This window comes from Paramisgurnus dabryanus, chromosome 13 (assembly GCF_030506205.2).
Source record: "Paramisgurnus dabryanus chromosome 13, PD_genome_1.1, whole genome shotgun sequence".
Classification (NCBI taxonomy): Eukaryota; Metazoa; Chordata; class Actinopteri; order Cypriniformes; family Cobitidae; genus Paramisgurnus; species Paramisgurnus dabryanus.
In genome coordinates this window covers 35,216,911-35,241,818 of record NC_133349.1, presented here as the reverse complement: position 1 = coordinate 35,241,818, position 24,908 = coordinate 35,216,911, and the positions used below count along the sequence as shown (strand labels likewise).

Sequence of the window (24,908 nt, the reverse complement as noted above, 5' to 3'; positions counted from 1 at the left end):
ATGCTCCATGAATAATGAATGAACATTTTACTTTGATTCTTGATGTTTTGTGTGTCTAATATAGTTATAGCAGCCCTAAAAACTAACAACTAAGAGTCAAGTCCAACTAAAACAAACACTGTTCACCATAATGGTGACTTTAAATTAACCAGTGAACATCTACGCCTATGTTAAGAAAGTAACAAGTAAAATGATGTATAGCACTTTTCACAGTTCTTTATTGTTCCAAAGCAACTTTACATGAAATAGAAACAAGGAAAATACAGACAATCAAGAAATAACAAAAGCATTGCAGTTTTTGTCTTAAAAGCTTTTTAAAAAAACTGGCGTAGTTCTTATAAACTCAAACAGTAAAGTGACTAAGGTTACTTTAAATGCTTCAATTTCTGTGATGTTCTCAATAAAGCTATACTTAATATAATAATCACTGTATTTTCTCAATTTAGTGTCGGCTTAGCTGTACTTTGAAAAAATGTCTCCATGCTTGCCATTTAGCAGCAGGAACAGTTCATTATGCTTTGAGTGAGTGGTTTATGACCATTTGTTGAGATGTGTCACACTCAGTATAGGGTTCTCATAAGGTTTTTTAATAATACAGCACAATTTTATAATTTTATATAGCATATAATTTCACAGACCCCCTGGCTATGGATTGCTGTCTGTCATTGCGGACCCCACTTTGAGAACCCCTGGTGTAGAATATGGCAAATTAAGTGATGAAAAAGGACTAAGAGTTGGTGTGAGCGGTAAACTCTTCTGTTCTTGTCTTTAACAGTATTCTGGGTTCCAGCAGTCTGCTGATAAATGTAATGTGTGTGGACATTTAATCATGGATATGGTGAGTGTGCTGTATTACCATACTTTGCATTAGTCATTGCATTAATATGTCCTACTTATACTAATAGTGCTAATAAATTGCTAAAATGCAAGCTCATAAGCAACCGGTAAGAAGTGAGACATGCATATACCGTAAAACTTCAAATAATAGCCCGGGCTTTTATTTTCCCAAACCTATCGTTACACCAGGCGTCTAAAAGAGACAGGCGTCTATAAGAGACAGGCTTTTAATTTAATTGTTCCAGCATGACAGCAGGAGGTTACCACATATTACGTTTTATTTATAATTTGAATGTGTTTAACAAATTAGTTTGTGTAAGAATAACAGTATTAAATTATTGGCAGCATAAATAAAACATACGAGGATATGCTTTTTTATTGGTTGTTGCGTGAAATCTTACCCAGATACAACAGTGCTATTTTCTGATTGGCTATTGTGTAGCGTCTTTCTTTTTTTTGGATTGGCCCGCTCGACTAGAACTCCAGGGGAGACGGGCTTGATAGAGAGAGCAGTGCGGCCAGATACATTTTGGGCACTGCAGTATATTAAACATGAAAAATAGTGTTTCCGCGTGAGAAATACAATGTGTGGCGGGCTATTAATAGCGGCCTCAAAACACTACCGGCCCACCCGGAAAAGTCCCGACTCTCCCAATTGCCACTTCGCTACTGTCATCATCGCTGCAATCCTGGCGACGAAGCTTGTTGTGTTGTCATAGTGATGAGTAATGGAACGACTGCGTCTGTCACGTGACATCTACCGGTAATCAAAACTTTAGCGTGTGCAATCTGCACCATAGAACTGGATTAAACAGACGATCTGATGGGTTTTAGAAGATTAAATACAACCCGAAACTAAAAAACAGACCAGGCCTTTATTTGAGACAGGCGTTTATTTACCCAAACCTGTTGTCACACCAGGCTTCTAAATGAGACAGGCTTCTATTTGGGACTAGGCTATTATTTGAAGTTTTACGGTATATGTATATATACATACATAAACACACACGCACTTCTTACTTATGATCTTGCATACTAGCAGTTTATTAGTACTATTAGTATATAGCCATATATATATATTTGTGTGCGTGTGTTTGTGTATGTGTATGTGTATATATATATATATATATATATATATATATATATATATATATATATATATGTTGTGTATGTATGTATGTATATATTTATGTATATATTTATGTAGAATACCCCTGATGAAAAGTGGCTATTTTGCCACTTTAAAGAAGCTATAATTTGGGTTTTATTTCTTTGTTTTTTTACATTTGGTTGGTTACTACATAATTCACATACTTTCATTCAACATTTTAATGGGCGATGTAAAAAACTTAGGATTACAATTAATTAAAAGATAAATAAATTAATGTTTTGACATGATGCAGTAAAGGAAATATAATTATTAGGAAATACAAAGACCATTAGAAAAAGTGTAATGGTCAACTTGAGCAATGTGAAACATCTCAGCCAACAATATTTGTGAAACCTGACAGGCAAATAATTATTTTCAGTATATAACAGAATATTATTCTATATCTATTATTAAGTATACTACACATTTGCTAGTGGTACTGCTGTAAATGGGTCCTGACTTCATGACTTTTCCCGCTTAACCATGTTGCAGATTATCTTACAGGCTGTCAGTTCATTAAATGATAAGCTATTTTCTCATGAAAGCATTTTTTTCAGCTAGCAAAGCCATTTCTTAACTGTATTGTTACAGCTATAGTAATTATAACATTTTCTGGACATATTTGGTATTAAATGGAGGTTAAATACTTCATACGGCTAGATCATACTGCTTTTCTCTTGATTTTTTATGTATATGAAGTACCTTAGAAGTAATGAGAGTGCATTAGATTTATATTTTGATTTTATTTTTATGAAAAATGTGTATGTGTAACAGAATACATGTATTGTTATTCTCTACCAACCCTGCACACAGCACACATAACCGTTGTTTAAACAGACCTCATGAGCCGATGTAGTGTGTTGTAACACGACTCACATGTTGCTCTTTAAGAATCACGCAATTTCGAAGAAAGGAGCGTCTACACAAATGCAGCCATTATGCAGTTATGAAAGCCCAAAAGTCTCCCTCAATTCCTCATTATAAACAGGAAGTGGATTTGTTTTGATATTGTTTAAGGCTGTATCCTGACTATTTATGTATATATTATACACATTGTGTCTTTTTTCGGCAGCATGTTAACACGTTTTTCCGCTTCAGATTCTGCAGGCGCTGGGGAAGTCTTACCACCCAGGCTGTTTCCGCTGTGCCATCTGTAATGAGAGTTTGGATGGTGTGCCTTTCACTGTGGACACAGAGAACAAGATCTACTGTGTCAAGGACTACCACAGGTGGGTGCACGCAGGTCTTATATTCTAATATTGCTTATAATGTTGACCCAAAGCTTAGAATCCCAAATTTTGTGTGTTTGAATTTATGATGGTTAGCCTAGGGTAGAACTGAAGGCTTAAAGGGATAGTTCAGCCAAAAATTATATTAAACCCATGATTTACTCACCCCGAAGCCATCCGAGATGCATATGTCCATCATTTTTCAGACGAACACATTTTCAGTTATTTTAGAAAATGTTTTATATCTTCCAGCTGCTAAACAGTAAAGTTACGAGGTTTAGCTCATTCAAGTCAAAAAAATTTGCATATCCTTTCCTTAAGAAATCCAAACGGCTTTAGGATGATAAACAAAGGTGTTGTTGTAGAAATATCCATATTTAAAACTTTATAAACGAAAATAACTAGCTTCCAGTAGCGCCTAGATAAGACTCTTATGCCTCGGTTGTGATCATTTAGAGCCCTTTGAAGCTGCATTGAAACTGTTAAATATTTCCTTCGACTGAACAAAGAAAGACATCAACATCTTGGATAACATGGGGGTGGGTAAATTATCAGGATTTTTTTATTAAAGTTGGATATTCCTTTAATATTCCTCTTATTTGTAGTTTCTGTCTGCCTTTATTTTAAGGTAGTGTTTTGCAAATACAAAGCTATCTGGTTTCGCATTCAGTTTTCATATTTATCACCCCACATGTTCTTGAAAATAAGAAAGCCGGGCTCTTCACTCCAGCAGGACACAATTGATGGAGAGCAAATAATATAAAAAAGTAATGTCTCTTTATATGAAGTTTATTTAACATAGTTCGGGAGGAGCATGGTCATGTGATCCAACCAATCAGTGCAAAGAGGTGCCTATAAATGGCAGTCCCTCACCTTTGTCCCCTGACAGATTTGTTGCATCATCCCTCCTCCACCCCATAACCTCACTAGATTCATTTATCACAGTTAAAGAGAGGGGAGTACTCTGGGTTCGGGCTAAAATTCTGAGCTCGAAGCCTATATTTCTGGAATAGTATTGTATCATATTCTGCTCTTTATTACGATCATAACTGGGAGAGGAACAATTAACACCAGATGAATACAAAAATAAAACTAGACATTTTTTTCTTTAGTGGATGATAGAGAAGTGCTGTGTTGTGAAGTATTCTACATAATTTCTTTAACAAGCGTTTTCCTACCAGTAGTTCAATGTATTTTTAGTGATTTTTATTGGTGCTGAGGGTCTGTATGAGAGTAAAAGCCCTGCTGCTCTCCAAATTCTTCTCATGCATACTTTGCAGTGAACTGGGTGATTTCAAACCCTTAGACAGTCTGTCAGATGGTGACCATATGCAGCTGAAATTAACGCATGGAAGTAAATGCTGCCTTGTCACTCTTTCCGTCTGGAACTTAACTATTCTCAAGCTTAAGAGCCAAAACAATTTGCAGTCTAGTCCTATATCCTTTTTTCCACTCACTATTGAAACCCTGGCTGCACACACTTAAACTTCATTTGGACACAGTAATAAAATATATTTTTAAAGAAAGATTATCTTAAAAGAATATTATTTACAAATAAGAATAAATGGCACAAACACATAACTCTCTCCTTTTAAAAATAAAGGCATGCATGCGTTGTCGCGGCTACGCATCTGGTCGGAACTTTACTTCATGTTTCTGTTTGTTTAATGGTCTGACTAGTGGCTAAAATGAACTCTGGAACAAATACCTCATTAAAATGATAAATGTTTTGGTTTCCTAAAGACACAGGAAGACGGCGATCATGAATAATAACCACTATGTGAAGGGAGGTTTGGCAGCCGGTTTGTAGTTAAGATTTGTATACATTATAGTAAACATTTTACACTGCAACGTTAGCTCGGTGTTATTTTTCATACGCTTTAGCTATGAAATATGAACTAAGGTAATCTACTTGTTGTTAATTTTCCTTGTTATCTGAAACAAACTACTCTTAAAGAACTTTTTACTAGGGATGCACCGAATATTCGGCCACAGAAAATTTTCAGCCGAAAATAGCCCAAAATAGCATTTTCGGCTTTTGGCCGAAAGACTTTTATCACCGAAACAATACGGCCGAAATGTTGTGATGACGCAAACAGAAACCGCGACCTGCACGTGCTTGTCTGAAGCAACATGTATGCAGCGTGGATGTATTTAACCGCAAAAAGGCGCTAAAGTACGCACAGAGGCACATGCGGTTGTGTCCGGTCCAGACGTGATCATCACAGTGAGTACGCTCTTCAAAGATCAGAACTCTTGATGTGTAAACTTTAGAGAGAGTCGCGCAAATGTGTCTCATACTGTATAGTCCATTAACATACATGTGCAGAATAAAGCAATGAAAAACAACGTAAAGTTTTTATGCTGCGCTGTTTGGGATTCGCCTTCGTTCTCTGTGCGCGCGCGTTTAAGTGCTCTCAATAGTGCACACACAAGTGAGACGCAAACAAGCTGTTATTGTTTCTGTTATTGACAGGGCACATATAAACAAAATTATCTCCAAAGCATTCTTTTTCTAATAAAAACATTTGTTTATGTCTTAAGTGTATGTATAGATTACAGTCATAAACCAGTCTCTGCTTACAGTAACCTCAAATAACCTACTGAAGTCTAACAAAGAGACAAATAGCTCTAAAAATAATAATATAATATTTAATTTATACAATAAAGACAGTGTTATGACTCATTTAATTTGATTTCTGTACCAAATGCTAATGTTAGCCCTTATTAATGTGCAGCTTTGTTCTTTTTTATAAATGTTTGTAATTTCTTTATTTGTTATTAGATTTTCCCCACCCCCTTTTTGCTGATCTGAAAAATAATCCGATCCATGCCTCAAAAACTGTAATGTGATCTGAACCGTGAGTTTTGTGATCTGTAACAAACCCCTAGTAAAGTTAGTACACAGTGATAGCCATAAATGCATTTGTACTAATAATTGGCATACCGTAAAACTTCAAATAATAGCCTAGTCCCAAATAGAAGCCTGTCTCATTTAGACGCCTGGTGTGACAACAGGTTTGGGTAAATAAACGCCTGTCTCAAATAAAGGCCTGGTCTGTTTTTTAGTTTCGGGTTGTATTTAATCTTCTAAAACCCATCAGATCGTCTGTTTAATCCAGTTCTATGGTGCAGATTGCACACGCTAAAGTTTTGATTACCGGTAGATGTCACATGACAGACGCAGTCGTTCCATTACTCATCACTATGACAACACAACAAGCTTCGTCGCCAGGATTGCAGCGATGATGACAGTAGCGAAGTGGCAATTGGGAGAGTCGGGACTTTTCCGGGTGGGCCGGTAGTGTTTTGAGGCCGCTATTTATAGCCCGCCACACATTGTATTTCTCACGCGGAAACACTATTTTTCATGTTTAATATACTGCAGTGCCCAAAATGTATCTGGCCGCACTGCTCTCTCTATCAAGCCCGTCTCCCCTGGAGTTCTAGTCGAGCGGGCCAATCCAAAAAAAAGAAAGACGCTACACAATAGCCAATCAGAAAATAGCACTGTTGTATCTGGGTAAGATTTCACGCAACAACCAATAAAAAAGCATATCCTCGTATGTTTTATTTATGCTGCCAATAATTTAAAACTGTTATTCTTACACAAACTAATTTGTTAAACACATTCAAATTATAAATAAAACGTAATATGTGGTAACCTCCTGCTGTCATGCTGGAACAATTAAATTAAAAGCCTGTCTCTTATAGACGCCTGTCTCTTTTAGACGCCTGGTGTAACGATAGGTTTGGGAAAATAAAAGCCCGGGCTATTATTTGAAGTTTTACGGTAATAATTTATTTCGGTGTTTCGGTTACGGTTTTTCGACCTTGGTTTCCTCATTTTCGGTTTTCGGTTTCGGCCAAGAATTTTCATTTCGGTGCATCCCTACTTTTTACTTACCAGGCTGCAGGTGAAGCAGCTCTTTACGCCTTTTAACGTCTCTACTACTGCTGACTGTCAGATCATGTGAAGCTCGACATATCGCCATAAAAAATTGCCGTTTAAAAAAAACTCACCTCAGAGGGACAGTTGTGACATTTTAAACCATCACCTGAAAAGGTTAAAAAAAAATAAGTCTTGGTAAATTCCATGTACAAACACTCAAACAACTTTCCATTGTAAAGATACTGGGATGTCTCCGTGCTTTTGCACATTGAAGACTCATCACCCCCCCAGACAACAACATGAAATGATTGAATATATCTTCATATGATGTATCCATGTTTTAACGCCACATCTAGAGTTAAATGTTGATAAAGTGCGACATGACATGACCCTGGTTCAGCAGCACAAAGCAGTGTTGCCTACTGGGTGACTTTGTCACTAGATTTAGCAACCTTCAAGAGCTCTTTGGCAAATTTAAAAAGCGACTAGCAACAAATTTTTCAACTTTTCCTGGCATTGTTGGAGACTTTTAGAGACTCTGAGGTAAAAGCATGTATCATTCTTGCTGTTCTCAATGAGCAGCGGGTGCGGCTGTCATGGGCCTCACCCCCCGTCTCAAAAGCGGCCAAGTCCTCGTGCAGCAGTCCCTGCCAGCTACAGTCAGAGCAGGACTCAGATGTTGTTGTTCACCCCTCCACATCTAGACTGCAAAGAATCATGCATGCGTAAAGCATGCTGATCCCGGAATGGCTTAAAGTCATGGCTAAATGTAATGTACTGCACGAAAAAATTAATACATCTGATTCAGCTGAGCAGCAGCACAGGCAGATAAGGCTGTATGGAGCTGACGCATTAATGAGCTGTCCAGAAAGCATGCAACCATTGAAACAATGTTAAAATGGTTAATTTGTGTGATGATGAACATAGCAGTTTATTATCCCAGGAAACACTAGTTAGCCATATTGTTTATTTTGTGTATTAACCACAAGGTACCCATTGAATCAATATCACGTTTAAAATATGTCAAAGTCAAAATATAGAAATTTTAATAAACCACCATTATGGTGATCAGTGTTGGCATTAGTTAGGCCCTTGACTTTCACTAAGTTACACCTTTCTTTTCTTTTAGAAGTGTTTTATGTGTTTAAGGGGAAACACATTAGAAAATAAAGATGTGTTTTAAAGTTAAGTTGAAATTGGTTGCTTTTTAAGAAGATACATTTAAGCTGCTTTCCGTAATGACTTTGATCCTTTTGTGACTGTTATAATTGTTCTGGTTGTAAATGTTCTGTGATAAGGTAAACAGAAAAAATTACTGACACATTCAGACATCATCACTCATCCTACAAATCTCAACAATATAGGCAATCCTCAAACTAATTCTGATAAAAAGATCAACTGCAATGCATGCTGCGTGATGGATAAGTTTAGTATAAGGTTGATACCCAGCATGCATTGCATCATAAAGCTTTCTTTTGTTGGGTGAAGGGTTAGTTACATATTAACTCTAAACACGTGTTAAAATTACACTCCAAGAGCACAGATGGTCACACATGTACATTCAGATTGAGTTGTTTTTTTTAACTACCAGGCAGTTTATTCCAAAAAACTGAATTTGCTGTGTATATTTGACAAAATATACTTCTGGTAAAGAGTTATACTCATACCTGCAATATTTTCTTGTATGCACTGGTATTGAAGTACAGTTTTGTTGATGTTTGACTTGGTTTCTTTTCATCTTTAGAGTTCTTGCACCCAAATGTGCAGCATGTCATCAGCCGATTCTGCCCTCTGAGGTAAGACACGTTACATGAGATCTAAGACCAATTCATGTCATACTGTGCAAAGCTTTTATAACAAAAGATGCTGGCATGACTGTAAATGTAATTAAAGGTAATTGAAACCACCGTGGAAATTTAGATAGGAATTCTTAGCATGTGTCCTTAAATCAGCTTTCCTTGTATATTACCCTTTTGTCCCAGTCATGCAACACTGGCCAATGTTTACAATCACTTTATTCTTATTTTAGTTCTTTTCTTGTTTGGCTCAAATAACCAAATAGAGCATGGACACTTTCTAGACTAAATAAAGTTGATAAAAAGGCTTTATTTACAGCAATGAGAAAGAAGAATCATTTTTGGTGTCCCTAAAGTACCTTGTAGTGAACGGCTGTTGAAAGAAGCATTTCTTTCTTATCTTTAAAAAGTCTATAGAACATTTTTCTCATACATTTTTGTGCTGTAGAGAGGTTGTTTATGGAACCATACACGGCCTGACAAAGTACTTTTAGGAACCATTATTTTTAAGGGCATGTTTTCATACTTGTAGTTCTGTTCTTTTGGTTCTTTTGGTCCGGACCAAAAATGAAAACAATTTATTAAGTCCTGGTTCATAAGCGTTCATACGGCCATTTTATTAGCGAACCTAAAGATAACGAACCGTAATGCGCAAGGAAGGACAAGATCACCTTGGTCGGCTTTGATGATGAATTTTATGCGAAAGAAGTCTGATCATCCACAACAACAATGCTGCATGCTAGCCATTTTGATGCCCTAAGCTGAGCATAATTACTTTTACTAAACGTATAACTCAATAACAATAACACAATAGCAGCATCACAATAACCTATAAAACTTAAGAACAGTAAAAAGAGAAAGTAAAATCTTCACAGCGTTGCTGACTTTGTAAACATATGTAAAATAGCCAGCACACACTACACATTTGAAAGTGCAAACTTTTCTTCTGTAAATAGAAAAATAAAATTACATATAAATATAAAATGGCATTATGAGGGATATAAAGCAAACATTACTGTTGAATTCTGTGTATAATTTTATTATGCTTTTATATTAGATTAGATTAGATTTTTTAGATGTTTTAGCTGTTCTACGTAGCCTACTGTGTTTACAAAGTAAGTAAATTTGTGACTTTTAGTCCTCTAAATCTTTGTTTTATTTAAGAAGATTGGATATTTTTGTTTGTAATTATTGATGATTATTAATTTATTCAAAGTGACATTTAATTTGGGGAAAACATGTCTGGATTATTTTGATAATATATTTAACAGGAACCGTTAGGGGTGTGACGGTCATTATATAACCGTGAGACCGACGGTTATAATTGAACACCGTCATTAGAACTCTATAACCGCCAAAACCGTGTTATTAAAATATTTTTTTTAACATTTTTTATCATAAAGAATTTTTAAATACTAATTAAAAACAACTGTTAACAGTCTGTGTTATACGCCCCCTCACGTTCACGCAGTGAAAAATACAGAGCGGAGCAACACTGACAACGCGCTGACATACAGGATAGACCAGGTTACTTTTCGGTTACTTTTGAGATTTAACATATTAAACAAAGTCACACCTTTCCAATCATCTCTTCCTTCTAGTTAATTTATAGCTTCAAATAAACATGAATGACCATGAGAAGGAATGTTGTTTTAACCGCGGAAAGGCGTCAGAACACTCCGCTTTTCAAGTTCAAATCCTCCCATGCTAATCTACTAACTCTCTTGAACGCACATTCACTGCTAGTTGTCTTGCTGTTAATTTTAAAGAAACGTAGAGCAAGTAGTTAATCAGTGTCAAGTTTATTCAAACGCCGGGTGAGCACTGTGCAACGCGTCTGCGGAGAGCGTTTGCTGCGCGTGGCCATTGTGCTTTTACACCGGCTGCGTTTAATAACAATCTCAAGTTCATATTACTTTCTTTTACCTTCGCATTTATGAGCAAAACCTCTTTAATACGCTTTTAATCCACATTGTTTTCATGCCGTTCTGGTCCGTGTAATGACAGATATAGACACAATTACAGACATAAAAAGCCCAACGCACAAATCTGTTTCTCTGAAGATTATTAAGATAGATGATAGATAGAGGATTAATTTATGCTGGGCAGAGAGTGACAGCGCAGTCTTCTGGCAACAGTGTGTTTTTTTAAATATTTCATTGCTTTCTGTTAAATTGTTCAAAGTTATTACTGTTTAAAACACACTTGGCATCACATTCATGATTTTATGGTAAAATGACACTTTCCCGTCAATCCACGAGCATTTAAACGAGCAAAACGCCCCCCACTGACGGTTATATGACGAACCGTCACATTTGACTCACGTCATAACCGTCATCACCAATTCTGAAACCGGCACACCCCTAGGAACCGTTAGCCTACCATGTGCACTGCAGTGACTGCTAACGTTAACTGTTACTGAGAAAGTATTAACCAACATCACGTCAAAATAAACCATAAACTACTGCTCAATATCTAAAGAAAGCTAGTTAAGAAAGTAACACCTAGCAGCCATCAGTTATTTGTAAAATGCATAAGGTTTAACAGTAAAATCTCAATTTAGTTTGCACCGAAGTTATAAATTATAACAACATAGTTTGTTAACATTAACGTCAGCTATCAACCAGCGCAGACCATCCAATGCGAGGGGGGCATACTTTCTAGACTAGAGCAACTAAATTATCTTGTTACCCCTTTTTTTGTTACATATACATGCCTGAAAAGCAGGTGCGTCGGACTGCGGTGGCAGCATTCACATTTACACAAAGGAACTGCACCAGGCGAGCAATCGCACCAGAGTTTATTTTAATTGAACCAAACATGTCAAATATGAACGTGCCCTAAGAGTATACTACTGAATAGATCTTTATAACCCCTTAATTCAGCCAAAACATTTTGTTCATGATATTAAGGTCAGATGAATTCTGTTAGTCGTGATAAAGAGAGTGATCACTGTAAATTTGGGGGTATGTGTAATTTGTTAAACCAAGGGAAACGTTGCAAATTTATAATACTACAATTAAATTATACTGCTTATTAAATTAATCTTTAATTTTTGACTGTTTTCTTGTCCTGCACCTGAGACCTACTCAGGGTTTGGACACGGCTGTTTTGTACTTTTATCATAAACTTGAATGTATCCTTGCACTCTTCTTATCCTTCTAATGTCAGTTCATAGTAACCATGGTTGTCAGGCCTCAAAATGCTGTCAGATTAGTAGCCTTGACCTCATTGCACATTCAAAGTCTTCTGAATTCCGACAATAACTTTGAAGAATGAATCTCTGAGAGCTGGGTCTCTGTATGTGTAAGAGTGTTTTAGATGTGTGCCATCTTTTTACTGCTTGTTTACTTGTTTAGGGGTCAGATGAAACTATTCGAGTAGTCTCCATGGACAAGGACTACCATATAGAGTGCTATCACTGCGAAGTAAGTTGAGCCTGGGTTACAACGTCACAACAGGATACATGCAATACAATTCATATCACCTAATTCAATGTCATTTTGCCAGGATTGTCATATGGAGCTGAACGATGAGGAGGGTTACCGCTGCTATCCTCTTGATGGACATTTACTCTGTCACGCCTGTCACCTTAAACACAAGGACCTTGCATCCCCTCAGTCTGCTGTAAACCAACACCACAGTCAGTTTTAAAGATCTGACTCCCTCTTGTGGCTATTCAGAGACATTATCATACCAAAGTTACTCAATTACATTACCAAAAATGACTTAAATTAAAGGTGCACGTGTGAGATAAATTATTTTATATATTGCGATTCTGAATTGTTTAGAAGGTTCCTGCTTTGTGTTTATTAGGAATTCATTATTATTCATTTTTGTAGACTGGATTTAAAAGGAAATAATTTACGATTCATTAGTTGTATGCCATTGTTACATTAAATACAACTACCATTACATTCGTAAACCCTTATGTGATCCTTTAAATATTTGTTTTGACAGCTCACAATTCTCAGACAGAGTTCTGTTGAAAGTATTAAATTACAACTGTTGAGCTTTTGTATATGGACACACTGAAATGCCTTACATGAATTATTCTGCCCTTGAGATTTTGCTAATCTTTTGTTTAAGGTAGAATGTCGTGGAGTTTGCTAATGTGTCCAGGAATTGAATGCGTTCCTAAACATGTTTCCATAATTGCAGGTGAAGAAGAATATTAAACACAGCTCACTTACAAATATTTGTAAAGATCCAATGGTAAAGACCTATTAAATTATGTATTTATCTGTTGTTACGATTGATTTATGTGCGTTCTCAAATGTATTCATTTCTTTCAGTATTACGTATTTATCTATGCTCCTATTAAAAAGAAGTATGGGAGGTATTATGATGCATTTTGTGTTATGCTAATGATGCCTTAAAATTGTTGTCATAAAGTTTAACACAAATCATGAATACGTTTGATCTTTTTTCTCTTGCTGTACAGTTTTCAGATGATTCAGTAAGTCAGATTATTGCAGTCGTTTGCTCCGCTTACTTTAGCTTGATGCTGTTTTCTGTCAGTAGTCAGGCATTTTGAGCCGGTTCAGCTCTGTATATCTCTGAAGTAACTCTGAATAAAGTTTGCTTTAACTTCTTTTATAGCATGCACAGAGCATGTCATAATATATTAGTCACTTTATTTTCATATTCAAATAAAGTGTGAACACCCAGCTTGTTTTTATTTTTATTACTGTTTTATATTGTTTCATTATTTTTATATGAATATGTTGATTTATTTTGTCACTTCATTTGTGAAGTTTAAAAACATCACTTACTCATTTTCTAGTTTCTGGACATCCTGATGAACAGTCTTATTATTGCAGTTCTATTAATTGTATACATCAGGTAAATAAAAAAATCATTATTTTCAAATTGTTTACCAAAATTGCAACATGACCGTGTTGGTATGCAGCCCCTGTAGTTAGACTGTGTCATTCTATCAGTTAATGCTATAACTTCATACGTGTAAATTGTTACATAATCACATGTTGACGTATTTATAGCGCTTTTTATATACAATGTTTTATTGCTTTAAAGCAGCTTTACAAGAAAGACAAAGAAGAAACACTTGGACATTATGAAATATAGAATATATTATTGCAAATTATTATTTTCCTTGTAAATAGATTATAATCTAACAAAATGGTACACTCTGAAAAGTGCTGAGTTGTTTTTAACCCAGCTGGGTCAATGTTAGACAGGACCAATTGTATAGACGGTTTCAGCAGTAACAACATAAACAAGCAGCTTTCTTGGTCCTCACGTAACTTCCGGTAAGTCCGCTAAGAATAAATAACAACAAACTACTTTAAACGTTTTTTTTTCCGACGGGGTACTTGTTCAAGAGTTCAGTTTAGCAACTAGTCAGACCATTAAACAAACAGTATTGCGTCACTGCACGTGCGTCCGATGAAACCGTCAATACACAATATTTTACCCTATAAGGACCTACAATATTGTATACCTTTAAGGACATATTGGGTACTAGTTAGATGTTAGGGATGCAAAACATTTAACGTTACCTTTTAAAGTGCCCTGTAGTGTATCCAAAAAAGTACAACATTGTATTATGTTTAGTATACCTGTAAAGATACAAAATGAAACCTATCACCCCAGTGATACACATGTGGCAGGGTGGAGGTGGACTTATTTGCGGACAAACAGACAACTCACTGCCCAGTGTGGTTTACAGACAAGCCAGAGGCTCTGGCCTGAATGCGTTAGCACACAACTGGTCAAAATGTTGCTTATAGTATTTCCACCTCTGACATTATTATGGGTGACGTTTTGAAGGATCCAGAAGACAAGGCATACTGTTCTGCTTATAGCACCATTTTGTCCGAACAGGCCGTGATTTTTTTGGTTGTTAGGTAATTTTGCTCATCAAGAAAATGCATCTTGATTTAAGAATTTTTAGATATTTCTACTGAAAACAAGACAAAAATACCAAGTAAGAAAGTTATTTTTTGCAGTGAAGGTATCAATGCGATTTATTTGAAAGAGTCAGAGTCAAATAGGAGTGGCTGAGATGAGGCTGTGGTCCATGGGCTATGCAAACAATGACGTCTGCTGGTCGTGCTGGAACTTACTCGTCCGATTTTTTAAGCAAATGTTTGAATAGGCGCTATCTTTACTAATCGATTGCATTTAAACATTATACATATATATTCTCGCCTGAACTACTCTTAAACTACATTTTGTGATCCAGAAACAGTAATATTAAAGGGGCCATGTCACAAGACTTTTTTAAGCTGTCAAATAACTCTTCGTCTGCCCAGAGCACATATGTGAAGTTTTAGCTCAAAATACCATATATATAATTTATTATAACATGTTAAAATTGCCACTTTGTAGGTGTGTGCAAAAATGTGCCATTTTGGGTGTGAACTTTAAAATGCAAATGAGCGGATGAAGTTTAAAAACAAACACACCGAGGGTGGTTTGTTGGAATTGAATTATTTTCTCGGTAACACTTTACAATAAGGGTGCACTAATAATCATGAACTCATGCTTAACTAATGCACAGATAATACTGAATTAATGTATTACTAATGATTATCTAAGCTATTCATTAGCTGTTCATTAATGATTGCCTCATTAGCAACTAATGAAGAGTCTGTCTGATTAATATATTAGTTCATATATGAATTGTTATTAATTAAATATGTATACATTGTGGATTAATTCCATCATCACTTCTTTTATGAACTAATAGTGTTAATTAATTTGTTAATTACCACAATGATCCAAAGCCTTATAATACAGGTAAACTAATATGCATTAATACATTAATTACAGCATTAGTAGTGTGTTAATTAATACAATTACTAAATAATGAGTTAATAATGATGTGACTCAACAAGTAAAGTCACAACATAATGATATATTTGCAAACCATTAGCTAATGATTAATTAATAATTAATGACCATCACTAGAGTTTATAAAAGCTATTTATTAAACACTGTTTCCAAAAACATTGCCAAAAACACATTTCCATAACACACTACATTTAAACACAACATTAAAACATAAAAGATAATATAAAATGAAATAATATAAAAAGAAGACTGATCAAAATTAGACAACACGTTCAGATACCTCACAGTTATAAACACTGTTCGGTTTTTCACACAAACCGATCGTTTAGTGTCTTAGGACATCGATGTCTCGTCACGAGCCGCAGGGTTTAATTTGGATTTGTCTGTGCATGTTTTTTTTCTCTATCAGAATTTGTTACCATCCAATTTTTACGACTGACAGACTGAAACGGTTGGACTTAAAAATTTACATTTGTGATATCTACAAGTAATCATGTTAAAATCTTGTTCCGGTCAAAATGTAAAGGTTTTCTAACCCGTTGAAGGGACATGTCATCAGCAGCTAAGTCATCTTTAATATTTTGTATTTTCTGTGAAAGGGATTGAATTTCTTTGTCTATCCTTTCAATCATCTCTTCTTTAACACAACTCTTCTGATCCTCTTCTTCTCTCAGTGCAGATACTATGAGCATCTCTTCATTTCGCAGAAACTGGTAAAGCCTCTCAAAGTCCTCATTTAAGCATCTCTCGGCCTGTTGAACCTGAGTCTGAGTTAACATAAAGAGTTACCTCTTCAACTTTCCTTGAATCTTTCATTTTAAAATGTTTTTATTTCAAAACTTTCACTTAATATTTATCACCTAAATGTGTTGTGCTGTATCATCATACACTTGTTTCATTTCCCTGAAGCTCTTCAGTTGCTCTTGCAAATATTTCAGTGTAGTCCTCAAATCATCCTGGAATTAGAAAATTGTTCACTGAATGTTTGTTAGTTGGATCAGAGAAATGCAGCACTTGCACTTTGAAAGGAAAATCCACCACAATTCTTATGGATTTATGAAAATCTCTGTGATGTTCACAGAAACTATATTGGTTGTGTTGATTTCTTTTGGTGGGATGTTGTAAAAGGGAACAAACTGATTTTTTAACAATTTATAAAATTTTTAAAGGAATTTCTAACACCTATGTAACTTAACCATTAGAGTTTGTATTATTTATTTCAGTGCTTTTTCAGTGTTTTGGTGGCATTTGCAGGATGAGAGATGCCAACATGTGTGAATTATAATTGGTCTAAAATCCAGAGTTTGCCCTGATCCAAAATCCAAGCTCATGTGTATGGATTTGTTTGTAAACATTGATTTCATCCACACACTACTATAAAATGCAAAGCGTTTTTGTTGTTACCTTTAGAAGTGGCGCCGCTTCATCAACAGGTCTGAATTTGTGATTAAGATGTTTCTCAAAATCTCTACACAGTAAACACACAAGACGTCTATCATCCAGACAGAAGACTTTGAGTTTCTCTCTGTGCACTGATCTCAGTCACTGATGATCATGATGACATTTCCAGATTTCTCTCCTGTAAGTAGGGAGTCGCACAGATTCCTCAATACCAGATTAGTAATTGGCTCAGATTTTGTGAATCTTTTTCACAAAATTTCAGGACATTCCTGAAAGCCTTTACTGCTCCAGAACTGTTGTAAACATGCTTTGCAGACACTGTGACTACATAACAGAACTACAGGGTCTCTAAATAGACATGACACAGCAGGTCCTCCTCTGATATTGGATTCCGAGAAGCCATTTTTAAGCTTGAACGGTAAGTGTTGATGTTCTGACCTTCAGTCTCTCTATGGTTTGATTATGTGCTCATTTGAAGTTAATTATTAACTCAGAGGACCTATACAAAAGCACAACGACACAGTGTTGAATAGAGGTGTAAAGGGTGCTCAGTGTGACGTACAGCAAACAATGAAGATCGGAAGGCAATAGTTTATCCTGAAATGTCAACATCAAAGATGAATCAATTAGATTAGAATGATTTGATTTGAATGTCTAATTGCATGAAAATTGTGTTCTGTGTGATTTCTAGAGAAAGTAGATTCGAAGGTAAATTCACAAGGCTCTGATGAATGTGGACAAACACAACAGATTTGCAGATTCACACAGTCATTTAGTATAAAGAAGTGTCTGTTGGCCATTCTTTGGATCAGTGTGAATAAACATTTAGATAAAGCAATTAAATAAATGCTGGAGACAGATCTTAGGTTTCAAATGTGTTTCAGATCTAGACAGAATGTTCATGTGCCATACAAGTAACGAACATGCATTGTATCTTATAACACCACAGATAAACATTATAAACATGAATACAACTTTCAAATTTTATGACATGAAATGTATCATAATTATTTTTTATGATAGTCCTAATGTCATGCATGTCAGTGCGAACATATTAAGACAATTTAAACATAGCCCCTTCCTTCAAAATAGCAGCATACTAAAATAGGGTGTTGCTTACATCTAAAATTGGTGGCAAATATGCAACAGATGAATTTTCAGGCTAAAAAAGTTTTGTTTTTTTTCACTCTCCTTATGTTCTGTTTTCTGTTTGTCTTTTTATTTCAGCAAGTTATCTTATCTGCTTTGGATAACATAATTTTATGGATAGTTGTGTAAGATGACAGCACCACAGGTATATCATACTTCCTAGATATCTCATACGCATTTTGGGGAATTTCATAATGGCCTGTTTATGGAAAATATTTCTTCTCAACATTTTCATTGTCTGTGGTAGAAGCAAGGCTTTGTCAGGTATGTCTTCAAATGTTATGATATGTTTTACTACACATACATATATTAAAGAAATAGCAGTTACTTCCAGGGTTGTAGACTTGTTGTGTTTGCATGGTCAAATTCTGATTTCTCTGTGACAAGTTTGTATCTTAACATGCATACTGAATGTTGGTGTAGCTTAATAAACTAGTCAGTCCAGTTTTAATAATACAGTTCATTAAAGGTTAAACCTTATGACGGTAATTTATCATAATAAATGTAAAATTAGAAGTTATGCATTGGCTAACATGAACCTAGTTTATTTATATTGATCATTGTTAATCTATGTTGATGCAGTAAAATAGTTCATTGTGCATTATTTTTATAAATGTGTTAGTAAACAATGATTCATTAATACACACTTAAATGTATAATTGCTGTAGAAGTTCATTGTTTGTTCATGTTAGCTAATGCATTAATAATGTTAACATGTGTTCAGTGTTAATGAAGTTACAGTATTCTCATATCTTGTTAGTGTTTATATGTCATGTCTGTTTCTACACTGTCAGAAAAAAGGTACAAAACTGTACATTTTCTGATCCTGCCAGATCCTTGTTTGGTATTTCTGTATGGCAGGGTTCTGACAGTACAATGTTCTGTGTGGGTACACGTGGCTTTTTATTATTTGTATCTTGCCACGTGTTTCCAGTGTCTTGTCACTTTTTCCCCGGTCCCTTACGTGTGATTATTTTCCAGGTGTATGTAATTTGCTTATCCTGTTTGTTGTCTGCATTTGGGTTCTTCTTCCTTGTAAATTCCTGACAAGCTAGTTTTGTTTTGTACCTTTTTATACTACATATAACACAATGTTTTACCTTTTTGGGTACGTTACTGTACCTTAATGACATATTGTGTACCTTTAAAGGTACAGTTAACTAAAAAAAGTACTAAAACTTCAATTTTACTGGTAAATTTTTTCCTTAAGGTAAACAATGGTACGTAATGGATAATTGATGACGGGCCATTGAATTTTATGAAAATAATGCACACACAAGTTGGTAATGCGGAGTCAATTATTCCACTTACACAACGGTTACCACAAACATTGCTCTGGTATCTATTTTTAAGATATTTGACAAGTTAGGTGTGCGATTAACAAAAAATTATCAACACCCATGGTACATTTTTCAGCCAATCAGTATAAAGCATTCAACAGGCCCGTGGTATAAGGGTATAATAATTTACCCCAAAAGCTACAACATTTTAATTTGTTGTATATCCATAAAGATACACAAATGAACCACCCGGTGACAGAAAAGGTACAGTTTTCTACCTTCTTCTGACAGTATATAGTCTATAGTTTCTATATATTGACATTTCTTCTGTTCACCATAGGTAATTTTTGGCACATCACAGACCTCCATTGGGATCCTTCTTATGGTGTAGGAAATGAGAACTCTGCATCAATTTGTGAATCTAGTGGAGAGCGTCCAACGCCAAATGCAGGCAAATTTGGAGATTATCTTTGTGATTCATCCTGGACTCTGATAAACTCATCAATGCATGCCATGAAACACATTCTGCCTGACCCTGACTTTATTGTGTGGACTGGGTATGGGCCAAGAGTTGTTTTACCTCACCATTCATTAAATATTAGGCCTGGTTTCACAGACCACGCCGCTTTCATCCTTCTTTTCAACAAACTTTCCGACACGGCATTCTGAAAAGTCTAAGTATTTTTAAATGGCTGCGGCGCAGATGTGCCTGGAAAAAGAGAGAAAATGAAAACGTTTTTTTGATATGTTATATGATATGATAACCCCACAGCTGATGGTACCCACTGACTTCCATAGTAGGAAAAACAAGTACTATGAGAGTCAGTGGGTACCGTCACCTGTGTGCTTACCTTTTTTTATGTCTTCCTTTGCGTTTTACAGAATAAAGAAAGACATACAGGTTTAAAGGTGCTGTATGTAGCATTGACCTCTAGCAGCTGAATGTGGTATTGCAGTCAAAATTCAAAAATAAAAACAGTTTACCCCCCCCTCTCGGGCTGCCAGACACATGCAGGAGCGCTACTGACAATGGAAAGCATGCGGTTATCTCTAAAATGTTCTTTGATATTTGCAAACCTGCTCATGTGAATATTTATTAGTGCTTAAATGATTACTCACGATTCATAGGCTACCAATAATGCTTCATATTGATTCTGAATCACAAAGGTGAGTTTGAGTCACTTATAACATACATTTGAAAAAGCAACACTCGTCAAACATAACCATTATAAATATTTCTTGTTATTATTGCAAATACTTGAAAAGGTTTGATGAACAGGGATATAAATATGCTTATAGCCATTACGTGTGTAAATGATGGTACTTTATCTGTGGCGCATGTTGAGTTTCTGCACGAGAGCGCCCTCTGGATTTTGGATGTAGCGACATTCACCGTAATTCATTGAGAAGCATAGCAAGCAGAATCTCACAATTTATTGTCCCAGTCCTTATATTTATACATGAATATCAGCTGACGTTACTCACATCTCAAACTTGTCTTCCACCATTTTGAGTACCTGAAGTGGTCACAAAAGAACTAGAAGCTATGCCTTCAATATGTTGTAAGCATCAAAATCGCTATTTTTACAACACTAAGAAGGCTCAACACAGCATGATATTTTGCTCGAAGTATCAACCTGTGTCTCTACATGTGAACTCAAGCATTGAGAACAGAGTTAACTAAAAAGAAGGTTTTGAACAACTGACTTTGGTTGATCTGGCGTCCGCTCGCCGCCATCTTCCCAGTCAAGATGTATCGATCTCCAATTGCGACGTAAGGAGGGAGGAGAGTAAAGATTGATATCTCCTAAAGCATAGTTTCATATAAATGCACGGATAATTCGTTGTTTTGTCGCAAGTGAAAAACAATATTGACCTTCTAGTTGAAAAAGGAGCCTCCTATGAGATTCATTCATTCACATTCGGAAATCGATTATTTACGTCTGGCAGAGATGACGAGCGGACACCATAACAGCCAAAGTCAGTTGTTCAAAACCTTTATTTTTAGTAAACTCTGTGTACACAAACATGTTCTCAATGCTTGGGTTCATGTGTAGAGATCCAGGTGATACTTCGAGCAAAGTTTTATGCTGTGTCCCGCCTTCTTATGTTGTAAAATAGTGGTAGTTCGGTAGCAGCGGACAGCGGCTGGAAGAACGCATCAGGGACCGAGTAGGCATCACACCCTAACCAAGATATTTTTCTTTAGCGTTTCTTTAAATGACAGTCGAGGTGCGACATGTTATCTTTGGTAGCCCTTTACTTTATCCGTAAGAATCATAGACAGTAAAAGATAAGAAATCCATAAATCATAGCAGGTTAGCCAATGCTTGTCTGTAGCCTACTGGTACTCGGTAGGTCCTCAAGATGGTGGCATGACGTAAAAGGTCACATGACTGAAATCCATCTATACCTCAACCTGCAGCTTATTTTTGCGTCCACCGGAGGTGGCATTTATGGTCCATTGTGGTCTCATTTAAGCAACCGTGTTGTCGAAATACACTATTGACTAAATTGGCATTGGCAGGATCACGCAGACAAAAACAAAAGCAGACATTCTGACCATTTAACAAAAATAACTGGCTACAGCATGGTTTTTAAGAGAAACAGCTATGTGAACTTAGCATGTTTTCTAAATAGCTACAAATATATTACAGTATTTTCTTGATTAAGTACATTCAAAAACGTACATACAGCTCCTTTAAAACAACATGAGGATGAATGATCCCTTTAAGCCTTGTCTGTGAAACCGAGGGTTAAAATAAGCTTAAAGATCTTACTGTATAATAAACATGTTAGGCTTTCAACTACACTACCAGTCATGTGTTTAAACATTTAAAAGACTTAAACCTAAAACTAAAGGCTTAGTATTTTTATACAAATATAAATTGTGGACCACATGTACATTTCTTTGCACATTTTTTTGAACTACATAAGAAAAGTAGCCATCCAATGTCCAATTCTTGGAAACTTCTTAATTCCCATACTGTATGTCCATAAACATGGATTGATTTATTATTCTAAATTGGGAAAAGGAAGATGATTAAGAATGAGTACGCATGTCCGAATTTTTTTTTTTTTTGACTGGGTGAAATGATGATGATGATACATTTGGCTTAACCCCTTTTTACAGAGACGATACACCTCATGTTCCAGATGAACGTCTGGGTGAAGACTCTGTCCTCAGAATTATCGGCAATCTCACACACATCATAAAATCTCTGTTTCCACGTATGTGTGTTTCCATATATTTACACTGATACAGTTGTTTTGCTTCTTCGTAAAATTTATCGTAGATTTGGTTTTCTGTAGACACCAAGGTTTATTCTGCGCTGGGAAATCATGACTATCATCCAAAGAGTCAAATGCCCCCTGAACAAAACAACATTTATGAGCAAACCGCAAACCTGTGGCAAGACTGGCTCAATCCCGCTTCTAGAGAAACCTTTAAAAAAGGTCATCATTCTCATCAACCCTTTATTTTTTTTTATATTGTATATTTGAAGGTGTATTTGTGTTACTTTAAATGTCAACTTTGATGTGTGTACTTTACAGGTGGATATTACACAGAACAGCTGCTGAATCAAACTGGTTTGAGAGTTGTGGTCCTCAACACCAACCTTTATTACGATCAAAACAAACTCACAGAAAACATCAAAGACCCTGCAGATCAGTTTGGCTGGGCTGACCAAATCCTTCGTGATGCAGCCAAAAACAATGAAAAGGTTCCTATATTTATGTCACAATGAAGAAAGGTCAATGTTCAGTTCTGCTTATTTGTATCATTATTGCACGTTCATATCTGTTGTTCTTTTTCACTAAGGTTTATCTTATTGGTCACGTCCCTCCTGGTTTCTTTGAAAAAAAGCGAGATAAGCCCTGGTTTAGGGAAGAGTTTAATAAGCGCTATATAGATCTTATACAGAGGCACCATGCTGTTATATTGGGCCAGTTCTTCGGACACCACCACACTGATAGCTTCCGTATGTTCTACAGTTCAAATGGTAGGTATACTTTCATGTTCAATTCAAACTCACATTTCACCTGCTACTTAATCTTTCACATTAGGTGTTGTCAAAAATCCTTTTTATGATACTATTTCTTGTTGTTGAACATTCATCATTACAACCATGGACTTTGAAGAAGAGTTGGTCCCACGTAACAGCTTCCCCTTTTCTCCACCAGATGGTCCATGATCTCATCCAATGTTGATATTTGAAATCCCCTAAACAAACATGCCCCCAATAGAATCTGGACCTTCATTTGATAGACCCGCCCCACACATACACAACGCAGGCAGCGATGACCTTTAGTAGACCCTTTACTGCTGATTGGCTACAAGTGTGTTTTGGTAGTTGGCCCGACTCGCTTTTCCAAAGCGTGCATTCCGCCTTTAAAGGGGGCGTAGCTGAAGCCGTTAATCAAAAGGTGTCCGCATACTTTTGGCCATATGATGTGATTCTCAAATTGCTCGTATAATGTAAGTCTGCCTCTCTGTTCTCAGGATCTCCAATAAGTGCAATGTTCCTGACGCCAGGAGTGACACCCTGGAAAACAACTCTGCCTGGGGTCCTGGATGGTGCAAATAATCCTGGCATTCGAGTGTTTGAGTACGACACCAAAACACTTTTGGTAAAGGTAAGTCGCATCCACACAAGATCTTACTTCTTGAAAACTTGAAACACATTTACTGTTGCTTTTGCTCTGGTTTAAAGGACATGGTAACCTATTACCTGAATCTGACCTACACAAATATTGCACATCCACGTTGGGAGAAGGAGTATCGCCTAACAGAAGAGTTTCTCGTGCCCGATGCCTCCCCTGCCTCGATGCACCAGGTGATAGAGCGGATATCCGGTGATAAGTGTTATCTGCAGAAGTACTATCAGTTCAATTCTGTCAATTATGACCTCACAGACTGCAACAGTGACTGCCGCATCGATCATGTGTGTTCAATACGGGAAGTTGATTTTAAGGGCTACGAGCACTGTGTTTTAAAAGAGGGCGTAGCTGCAACTGGTCCCATACCGTTAACTTTGCTTTTATCATTGGTGACGGGTCTGCTGTACATTGCATGATCACAGCTAATTTCTTGAATAACAAATACTGGTCCAGTTTCACAGACAAGGCTTAGATTAAGCCAGAATTAGGCCTTTTAATAAATTAAGTAGCTCTTGTAAGTGTGACACTTTGAGACAAAACAATGGAACTGAAATATTTAAAGATATGTCAAGCAAGTTTTGTTCAGTTAAGGCAACTCAAACATGCATTTTAGTCTGGGTCTAAGCGTTGTAAGTGAAACTGGGCCATTAAGTATCTAAATTGATCTAATGACTATCTGCACTTGAGATGGCA

The 24,908-nt window shown here is 36.1% G+C and overlaps 2 protein-coding genes and 1 long non-coding RNA gene across 5 annotated transcripts in view; 2 read left to right on the top strand and 1 right to left on the bottom strand.

Annotated features, from left to right (window-relative positions):
* Positions 1-13,724, top strand: part of LOC135728259 (LIM domain-containing protein 1) — a 38,258-nt gene extending 24,534 nt beyond the window's left edge. For both annotated transcript variants that reach the window (XM_073811687.1, XM_073811686.1), the window contains 5 exons: positions 776-838; positions 3,086-3,216; positions 8,853-8,904; positions 12,264-12,332; positions 12,415-13,724. In XM_073811687.1, coding sequence (XP_073667788.1) covers positions 776-838; positions 3,086-3,216; positions 8,853-8,904; positions 12,264-12,332; positions 12,415-12,558 — 459 coding nt within the window. In that variant the 3' untranslated portion in view covers positions 12,559-13,724. The remainder of the gene's footprint in view (positions 1-775; positions 839-3,085; positions 3,217-8,852; positions 8,905-12,263; positions 12,333-12,414) is intronic.
* A 2,182-nt stretch (positions 13,725-15,906) lies between these two features.
* Positions 15,907-17,348, bottom strand: LOC141280004 (uncharacterized). The gene is made up of 3 exons (XR_012334817.1): positions 17,128-17,348; positions 16,584-16,679; positions 15,907-16,490 (listed from the first exon to the last, which is right to left on the bottom strand). It is a non-coding gene; the product is annotated as an uncharacterized lncRNA (long non-coding RNA).
* Positions 17,349-17,450: 102 nt separating this feature from the next.
* On the top strand, positions 17,451-24,708 carry smpdl3b (sphingomyelin phosphodiesterase acid like 3B). Of its 2 annotated transcripts, none has more exons than XM_065246412.2 (9): positions 17,451-17,542; positions 18,352-18,537; positions 19,894-20,110; positions 22,687-22,784; positions 22,866-23,009; positions 23,109-23,278; positions 23,377-23,557; positions 24,058-24,191; positions 24,269-24,708. In XM_065246412.2, the coding sequence occupies exons 2-9, from the start codon at positions 18,468-18,470 to the stop codon at positions 24,629-24,631; spliced, it is 1,377 nt and encodes a 458-aa protein (XP_065102484.2). In that variant the 5' UTR covers positions 17,451-17,542; positions 18,352-18,467; the 3' UTR covers positions 24,632-24,708. The 2 variants fall into 2 exon arrangements, with proteins under 2 accessions (XP_065102484.2, XP_073667786.1); XM_073811685.1 differs by having other exon boundaries at positions 17,455-17,542; positions 18,356-18,537.
* Positions 24,709-24,908: the final 200 nt, after the last annotated feature.

What these genes read in the sequence shown, in the direction of transcription:
- smpdl3b (XM_065246412.2), top strand. Translation starts at nt 18,468, where the DNA reads ATGGCCTGTTTATGGAAAATATTTCTTCTCAACATTTTCATTGTCTGT. An exon ending in TAGAGAAACCTTTAAAAAAG is followed by an intron (nt 23,010 to 23,108) that starts GTCATCATTCTC and finishes TGTACTTTACAG; the next exon opens with GTGGATATTACACAGAACAG. An exon ending in TATGTTCTACAGTTCAAATG is followed by an intron (nt 23,558 to 24,057) that starts GTAGGTATACTT and finishes CTCTGTTCTCAG; the next exon opens with GATCTCCAATAAGTGCAATG.